The 9,671-nt window shown below is 45.6% G+C and overlaps 1 protein-coding gene across 1 annotated transcript in view; it reads right to left on the bottom strand.

Annotated features, from left to right (window-relative positions):
- Nucleotides 1-230: 230 nt before the first annotated feature.
- Nucleotides 231-9,671, bottom strand: part of LOC309566766 (ER degradation-enhancing alpha-mannosidase-like protein 2) — a 242,145-nt gene continuing 232,704 nt past the window's right edge. Inside the window, exons 10-12 of the mRNA XM_082272061.1 lie at nt 8,060-8,204; nt 7,859-7,980; nt 231-818 (exon numbers count right to left, since the gene is read on the bottom strand). Of these exons, the coding sequence (XP_082128187.1) occupies nt 366-818; nt 7,859-7,980; nt 8,060-8,204 (720 nt within the window). The 3' untranslated portion in view covers nt 231-365. The remainder of the gene's footprint in view (nt 819-7,858; nt 7,981-8,059; nt 8,205-9,671) is intronic.

The following is a 9,671-nucleotide window of genomic DNA, read 5'->3' as shown; positions in this document are numbered from 1 at the left end:
CTCCCCCCCCCCCCCCCCCCACAGCCCTGAGCTCCAGTAAGCGTGGGGGGTGCAGAGCAGACAGAGGTGACAGTCACCGGCTCTGTGCTCATGAAGCTCTGAGCACCGACCGATCAGCGGTGTTTGATCACTCAGTCTTCGAGCTGGCGAGGGACCGATGCTGCATCTACATAGGTAAGTAGAATTTAATTTAAATTAAAAAAAAAACAAAAAAACAAAAACAAACAAACTTCTCTTTTAAGATTTTATTGTAAAAAAATAAATCCCAACCGAGGTAAAAAAAAAAAAATTATTTTATGTACACAGGGAAGATGGCAAGAGTAGTAAAACTATTATTAACATTTTTTTTATCCATCTATCCAGAATTAATCTAGAAACACTTGTCCTAGGACTGAGAGTTTGGAGGTGAACGGTTGGCTGGGGCAACGGAGGAGTGATCTGCGTCTGGTTTTTGTTCGGTTTTGCGAGCTGGTAGAATAAAAGTTCTGATCCTTTGTGGCTTCCTTTCTGATCTTTTCTGTCCTCTTCTTCCCAGAAAAGAATTCCTTCACCAGGTCTTCCATCTCCCACTTTTCTGCATTGTCCCTCTTACAGCAGTGCAGCGCCGCTGGGTCTATAGGATGAGCTTCTGTATTAAACACATAGCCTCCGGCCCCCACCACACATTCCCCATAGGGAGTCACCACCAAGTCAAATTCAGAGCCATCGTTGTGAATAAAGTTATCTGGATCAAACAGAAGGTAGAGGTATTTTATTGTCTCTGCTAGGAAGAAAGACTCCATGCGGTTGTCCAGTTTGTGATCTCTGACATCTTTCACCTACAAGAAAATTAAATTGCACACTATTAAAGTGAAATTGTGGGCAAAAAAAAAAAAAAAAAGAAATACGACATATGATGTAGTCGGTTACTAGCCTTGAAGGTTTAGTTTACCATTGTGACTATATTTCTTGTTAGGCTGCTTTCACACTGAGCAGTCTTTGAAGTGCATCCCTTTAAATTGTATATAGTCATTACACTGGTCCGTTGCGTTGTAAAAAAAATCCTGCATACCGCATTTTTGGTGCATATTTGCTCAGCAAAGCGGAAGCCAATGGATGTCCGCCGTCAACTGCGGATCGTCAGGCAAATACACAGAATGGAGCTCTCGTTCTGACGGAGGGGGGGGGGGGAAGTGATGCATTTTCTTTCCCTGCAAAGCAGGGAATTAAATCCATCACTTCCCTTAGTAAAAGCACCTCATACAGTACACAAAAACACTGGCCCTTCCCTTCTGTTAAGTCCCCCCACAGCAAGCAGCTTGCTATGAGGGCACCCAAGCTGAGCTGCAGCTCTGTGTATCTATACAGACATGCAGCTGTCATTTGGTCTCAACCCCTCTCTCTACTGATTGGCCAATTGAGTTTGATTAACAGCAGCGGGAGCCAATGGCACCACTGCTGTATCTCAGCCAATCAGGAGAGACAGTGTCGGACAGCTAAAGCACTCGTGGACATCTCTAGATAGAGATGGGCTCAGATAAGTATTAGAGGGCCTGCTGCACACAAAAGGCTTTTTATAAAATGAACCTTGTGACTTTACAACCCCTTTAGGTTGTACATGTTTATCTACAGTCTTCACTACATTCATTTAAAGTCCAGTTTTTTTTTAAAGCTTGTGTAAAAGTTCAGGAAAAAAGGAGGTGGAGAGCTGAAGTTACACTTTGCAGAGCTCAGTGAGCAGAGCTCTGAAAGGTGATTGGAGGGAAGAGACACCCCCCTTTCACACAGCACACAGGAACAACGCTGAGGTTGTCAATCTGTTGGAGATCCCTCCCCTGTCTCCTTTTTTCTCTTGGTGTCAGGAAAACCTGTCAGAAGAGACTTATGCTGATAGCTGAGGAACAAAGCAGCAGACAGAAGTTACACTTATTCCTCCTAAATTGAGACAAGTACAGACTATAGAGGGATATGCTTTGTCCCCATTTCATTTTTGAGGTTCACAACCAGTTTTGCTGCATGTCTTAATACAGGTAGTTGTGGGACTTTTGCAAGCTGACTAATGCCCCGTACACACGTGCAGATTATCTGAAGACCTGTCTGCAGACTTACCAAAACCATATAATATGAGGTCAAACCTAAACACTTTCAATTTGTATGCAATCCGGCAGGCCCTTGCACTACATAGAAAAGGTAAGTCTGCAGACAAAAGTCTTCAGATAATCTGCACGTGTGTACGGGGCATAACAGAAAACAGAGTGCCGATGCACTTATACATTTTTCTTTTTAATGAGAGGCCAATAAATGGATTTTTGTAAAATCTTACCGTAAAATCCTTTTCTCTTAGCTCATTGACAGACGTAGTCCTCGGTGATACAGCACCTTCGGGTTATGTTGCCTCCACAGCAGTAGGACTAGACAGGAAATAAAAATGCTCTGGCCACACCCTAGGGGCAGTCCCAGAGGGTATATCCTCTCTCTCTCTGCCTCAGCAAATCAGTTATGTCACAAAAGCAGTGTTTAGAGAATTTAACCCAACCCAACTCAAAAATTAGAGGGGCGGGTACTACGTCTGTCAATGAGCTAAGAGAAAAGGATTTTACGGTAAGATTTTACAAAAATCCATTTTTCTCTATCGCTCATTGACAGACGTAGTCCTCGGTGATACAGCACCTTCGGGAAGTCCTAGAGCAGTATCACAAACGAGGGGTGGGAAAATGGAAATCAAATCCCAATCTAGAAGGCCCAACCGGTGCCAACTAGAAGTTTACAATGCTCATCCTTAATGATGAGACTCAACAAAAAAAGAGAAAACAATTTTTTTTTTTTTTCAAACAGAAAAAAACCCTCGAGGTAGACCACCGGTCTCCTCAAATTGCGGCCTGCAAAACCTTGCGGCCAAATGAGGCATCCGCCGATGCCGTCACATCAATTTTATAGAATTTTGTAAAGGTATGTACCGACGACCAGGTGGCCGCCTTACATACCTGGACCACTGACGCCTGATGGCGAAAGGCCCAGGAAGTACTGAGCGCTCGAGTGGAATGCGCCCTAACAGGGAACGGAGGACTCTGACCCTTAATAGAATAAGCCTGTACCACCGTCTGTCTAATCCATTTGGCAATAGTCGCGGCAGATGCAGGCAACCCCTTTCTGGGGCCATCCGTGATCACAAAAAGTGAATCCGTCTTACGGAATGATTCCGTAGCTTTCAGGTATACCCTGATTGCCCGAACCACATCCAAGGAATGCAACGCATGTTTTCCGATGATGATTGGGCTGAGGACACAAGGAAGGTAGTACAATATCTTCATTCAGATGAAAATCTGAAACCACCTTAGGAAGAAAGGATGGCTTAGGATGAAGTACTACCTTATCCCTATGAATCACTAGGTATGGGGACTGGCATGATAATGCAGCCAGTTCTGACACCCTGCGAGCAGAAGTGATAGCCACCAAGAAGGCCACCTTCTGGGATAATGTAAGCAAGGGAATCTCCCTGATGTTTTCAAAGGGAGGTTTCTGTAGAACCGACAAAACCAAATTAAGATCCCCCGGGGCGGTAAGGGCGCGCGGACTGGAGGAGCCAGGTGCCGCACCCCTGGATGAAATTCCGCACCAAGGACTTGGTAGCTAAAGGTTTCTGAAAGAAGATTGCTAATGCTGAAACTTGACCCTTGATGGTGCTCAAGGCTAGTTTCTGCTCAACCCCTTTTTGCAAAAAGGCCAATATTCGAGTCACCGAATAGGTACGTGGAGGAAATCCTAAAGATTCGCACCACGCAATATAAGTCTTCCATGTGTGATAATAGACCTTGCTGGAAGTCGCTTTCCTTGCTTTAATAAGGGTAGGAATGACTGAAGCTGACAACCCTCTGTCCTTCAGTACTTGGGTCTCAATGGCCAGGCCATTAAAACCAGCGACTGTAAAGCACGATGGTAGATTGGTCCTTGAGACCACAGACACTCCCTGAGACGAAGTTCCCACGGAACGTCTGCGACTAGCATGTCCAAGTCGGCCAGGCCGGCTTGACGAGGCCAGCCTAGAATTTCTAGGACCACTGGCGCTGACTGGATCTGAACCAGGCGTCCCTAGAGCTATCTGGCCCCGACCATCCGAGAAAGTCTGGTCGTTTTCTGTTCCCACACATTTATCAGATACCTGATTCCTATCAGGAAGGGTGATCTTTTCTGGTTGAACCTCAGGGACCGAAGTCACCCGGCTAGAGGCTTCTTGGTCTGTCTGGTCAACCAGATCCGATTCCTGTGGGGAATAGAGACTAATCTTAGAAAAAGGTAAAGGAAAAGATCTATTCAGGGAACGGTGACTACCGCTCCCTGTAGTACTTAAATGTTGGAAGGGAAGAATCGCACCGGTAGTAGAAGTAGTCGATGCTCGATCTAATGTCCTGAATACCGGTGAAAACGTCCCCCCACCCTCAACCCGGGTGGGGGCGCACCTTCAGGCTGTGTAATCCTTTGCTTCGGGTTTGGCTGAGTCGGTCCTCTGTTTGTCCGACCAGCCTTTCTTGAACCCTCCTGGAGGAGTCTTGCCTTTCCCGCTTGTTCCAGCCGGGCGTACGAACCTTTTATGGGCGGTAAAGAAAGGTCCTCGCTGTTTGCGAGGTCCCTTAGCTTTAGCAGCCTGTGGCAAGAAAGTGCTCTTGCCCCCAGTGGCGTCCTTAATGATTTCATCTAGGGTGGCCCCAAATAGGCGATTCCCCTGAAAGGGGAGATTCGTCAAGGTCTTTTTGGAACCTAGGTCAGCTGACCAGCACTTTAACCACAGCACACGTCTGAGGATTACCGCTGACATAGATGCATGCCCTAATAGGGGGGTAGCATCCAAGGCTGCGTCACAGACAAACTGTAGCCCTTGTATAATCTGTTCCATCAAATCAGATGTTCCCTGGGGGATATCTTTTCCCCATAGGTCTTGGCGTACCAATCTCGCCCATTCCGTTAGTGTCTGGGAAACTAGACCAATAATAATTACTGGTCTAAATGCTGACCCTATCAGGGAGAAGATAGTGCGGGACTCCGCTTCCATCTTTCGATCCACCGGATCCTTAAAGGACGAAGTGTCCTCCACTGGGATAACCGTGGCTTTATTCAGCCTGGAAATAGGTGGATCCACCACTGGTGGTACCGTCCATTTCTTAATGTTGGATTCCTCAAACGGATAGCGTCTAGCAATACCCTTGGAAATAGAAAAGGTACCTTGGGTACAGGAAAAACCTTCACCGTTTTAATGGGCTTGTTAGCCCTTGCAGAGGGACCTGCAGCTGCAGTGACCATCTCTGAATCTGAGTCAGAGGTGTCAGATAATATAGGGGTAGGTGGGGGTCGCTTTCTTGACCCCCGTCCCTGACAGGCTGCCTCCACCCGAGCCACCAAAGACTCCAAAACTGCTGTAAATGCATCCATACTCTGTGCACCGGCGGGTCCCGTGGCCCCCTCGAGGGAAACAGGTGGGGGTATATGTGTGGCAGGGTCCATGATTATTCCAGTAATTTCCCGGAAAATACAATTCAAATAAAAAACTTTTTTTTTTTTTTTTTTCAGACCCCCAGCGCCACAAAAGCCCCTCAGTGTTACCTGCTAGGGATCCCTATCGATCGAGAGAGAGAGAGAGAGAGAGAGATAGACCCCCAGGCTCACCACTTGATGCTCAGAGTTAACTGCAACAGGTTACAGCGCTGTGTTCACAAACAGGAAGTCTTTTGGCTGGCTGCCCAGGAAGAAAGGAGGCGGCTCCGCCCCTCTGCACGCCTTCCGGCGCCTCCCCTAGCTCCACGAGGTGTTTGGATCACCTCAAACATGGCCGCCCCCATGCTGGAGACACGAGGCAACGCCAAAATGGCGGCTCGTGCGATCCAGCAAAAAAAATGGCGGCGGCCTGTACCGAATAGCTGGGAATTTGGCGTGGTCGGCGGTACCGGCCCTGGCGGACCGCATGGCCGTTCGGAAGGCCTGCTATTGCTGGAGATTTGATTAGGAAGGCAGTCTACATGTCCGTGGCTTCTGACTGGTAGGTACTTATTATTATCACAGTAAGATTCCCATACTGCCACTGATTACAATCTTTTTAACATGTATACAATTAGATTGTTAGCTCCCAAACCAAGCCTCCTGGTTTTTTGCACATAAATCACACTCAAAGTAGGGGGATCTGTGCCATGTTATAGGATAGAGGGGGACTCTACCTTACCATACAGAGAGGGGCCCGCGTTCACCACAAGACCCGTCAGGGGAAAAGGGGGAACATACTACTCACCATACCAGAACCAGGCGGGCACCAACTCCTGACAGTACCCCTCTCCACCGGGGCGGGAGGGCTGTCGACCAATACGGACGCCGTGACTCATGGTCCTTGGCGTTTCAGCGAGACATTTAACTCGCGGGGTCAGTCCCTCCAGTGGGACTATGTCACGGCCGACCCAGCGCGGAGCTATGGCCTGCACGCGCTCGTAGGCTGAACTGGGGTGACCACCGGATCTCAACATCCAGCCCGTCGCCCAGTTCAGCTTTCTTGCTTGAAGATCTCACAGGAACACTGGAGAAAAAAGCTGTCTAAAAAAATCTTTTTAAGAAAAAAATCCTGCCAGGACCAAAGATCCCAGCAAGGTATCTAGGTCCTTACTCCTGACTAGACAGAAAAAAACTGATTTGCTGAGGCAGAGAGAGAGAGGATATACCCTCTGGGACTACCCCTAGGGTGTGGCCAGAGCATTTTTATTTCCTGTCTAGTCCTACTCCTGTGGAGGCAACATAACCCGAAGGTGCTGTATCACCGAGGACTACGTCTGTCAATGAGCGATAGAGAAAATTCTACTTTAACCACTTGCCAAACGGGTTTTACTGCTACAGGGCGGCCGTTGTGCGCAGGGTGAGGTATATATATATATATATATATATATATATATATATATATACATACATACATACATACATACATACATATACATATACATACACACACATACACGCACACACACGATCCTAAACGTCCGGGTAGGGGCGCATATGCGCTCAGCTCCCACTGTGCTTATACACAGTGGGTACGGCGGACCGCCGGCACCTGCCAATCATCTTGCAGAGGGGCAGAACAGCAGTCTGCCTATGTAAAGAAGGCAGATTCCCATTCTGACAGGAGGGAAAGCATGGGGCCTGTGTCTCTGCAAAGCAGGGACATGGATCCATGTCTTTCCCCCAGTAAAAGCACCTCCCACACTGTAATAAAACGTAATATAAAACACAGGCTTGGCACACAGTTAACCCTTTGATCGCCCCTGATAGTAACCCCCTTCCCAGCCAGTGTCATTAGTACAGTGACAGTGCATATATTAGTGTCACTGGTTCCCAAAAAAAGTGTCAGTTAGTACCCGATTTTCTGCCTGCAATATCGAAGTCCCACTGCAATTCGCTGATCACTGCCATTACTAGGCCTTTTTTTTTTTCCTTTTTAACCAAAAATATGTAGCAGAATACACATTGGCCTTATGAAGAAATTAGATTTTTTACATTTTTTTTTATTGGCTGTTTTATAGCAAAAAAGTAAAAAATACCACCCAAAAAAAAAAAAACAAACAATTTGTGGGAAAAAAAAGACAAATTTTATTTGGGAAAAAAGTATTGCATGACCGCACATTTGTCATTTAAACGAATGCAGTGCCGTATAGTACAAAAAAAAAAAAAATGGCCTGGTCATGAAGGGGGGGGGGGGGTAAATCTTCCGGAGCTCAAGTGGTTAAAGCAGAATACTGTTCAATAAATCTTGTAATTCATACAACCCTACCACACTGTACAACCGCTGCAACAATTGAAAAAAAAAAAAAAAAAAAAAATCTTCTTTATACAGAGAAGCAGCAGGGGAACTTACAGTAGCATATCCACAGTAAACCTTGCTTATCTTCTCGATGGATTCTACAGCATCCCTGCCCAGCTCTAGCAGTACGGGGTCCTTCGTAGCTTTGTACAGATACATTGCACTCTCGATCAGTTCTGCAAGATACCCAAAAGTATTATAGCTCAGCATCACGCCTTTCTTTGGGAACAACTTTATAATAAAGCTGGGGAATACCTGGCCGGAGAGGGTAGCCTTCTCGTTTGTCCACAGTAAATCCTTGTGGAATGTTGTAGAATTCAGGTAATCCACCAAACTGTTTCCATACTGTGTAATAGTTGTGGAACGTCTTCATGGCATTTCCAATATCTCCTATCAGGCTCTGGAGAGCAAAATCAACAGTTACACGGTTTAATTTACATTGTCCCTTCTATTTCTGTGTATGGATGACAACACTGTAATTAAATAAAAAAAAAAAAAAAAAAAAAAAACACATCCAGGTACCTTTTTCCTACTTAAAAAACAGCTGTCACATGACCCAGATCTTTCCCAGCCTGTCTGCAGGGAAACCTAAGCAGGAGGAGCTTCTAGTCCTCTGCTGCGGGACATATGTTCAAAATAAAAAAACAGCCTTTAGAATACAGGGTAAAAATGAACAATACCAAAAAAACTGTTTTAAATTGTCATACAAATATATATACAGTAAAACCTTGGATTACGAGCATAATGCATTCCGGAAACATGCTTGTAATCCAAAGCACTCTTATATCAAAGCAAATTTCCCCATTAGAAATAATGGAAACTCAGATGATTCGTTCCACAACCATTTATTCATAAATCCTTCAGTTTATAGTCCATATAAAAAGATTATAGCATTGCTATAGGTTATATAACCATAAAATGTCCATCCACAAATAGCCGCTTCCACAAGGGGATTAGAAGCAAAATCTAGCAGAAGCTACAGAGTATAAAAGAGAAGAGAGGCGCCTCTTAAGTGTAGCAAAATGGTTACATTTAATGAAGGTACAACATTTAGCAACTCACATGGTTGATGAATAAAACAGGCACATCTAAGTATGCAGGCATCCGGGGTAAAGCTGTCCACATAGACTATCTTCTGCACCGCCGGCTGCCAGTCTGTAATCCTGACCGGGAAGACCACCCTGCAGTAAAGCGATCTGAAAGCGAGGGGCAGCATGGAAAGGATGATGTAGATGACGGTGCGGAGGATGGTCTATGTGGACAGCTTTAGCCTGGATGCCTGCATCCTTAGATGTGCCTGTTCCAATCATCAACCATGTGAGTTGCTAAATGTTGTACCTTCATTAAATTTAACCATATTGCTACACTTAGAGGCGCCTCTCTTCTCTTTTATACTCAGCTGTGACTTGAGGCTACTTGTATATCAAGACATCGCTTGTATATCAAGTCAAAATTTATTTGAAAATGTTGCTTGTCTTGCAAAGCGCTCTTAAACCAAGTTACTCTCAAACCAAGGTTTTACTGTATTTGAAATCAAATATTTAGTATTTTTTGGCAAGAAACATTTTGGTCAGAAGCTGTGCAGGGATGCCGCGCCTGCACCAGAAGTGACGAGCGGGGCCGGTGCAAGGGTTGGAGTTCCGCTGTAATTAAATAAATTTAAACATACATAGCGCTATTCTACCTGGGGGACTCAAAATGCCTAATCTGCTATTGAAGCAGTTGGTGAGGACGCAATCTTGGGGCGGTCAGTAGAATATAATATTAGGGTCAATTTTAGACTTGAGCCAATTAATCTGCCAGCATTTTTTGAGGAACCTGGAGGAAATCCACGCACACATGCCAACTCCATGCAGATAGTATCCTG

This window comes from Pelophylax lessonae, assembly GCF_965119305.1.
Source record: "Pelophylax lessonae genome assembly, chromosome: 11".
Taxonomy (NCBI): domain Eukaryota; kingdom Metazoa; phylum Chordata; class Amphibia; order Anura; family Ranidae; genus Pelophylax; species Pelophylax lessonae.
Note: the sequence above shows the minus strand (reverse complement) of the source record. Positions and strands in the feature narration are given on the sequence as shown.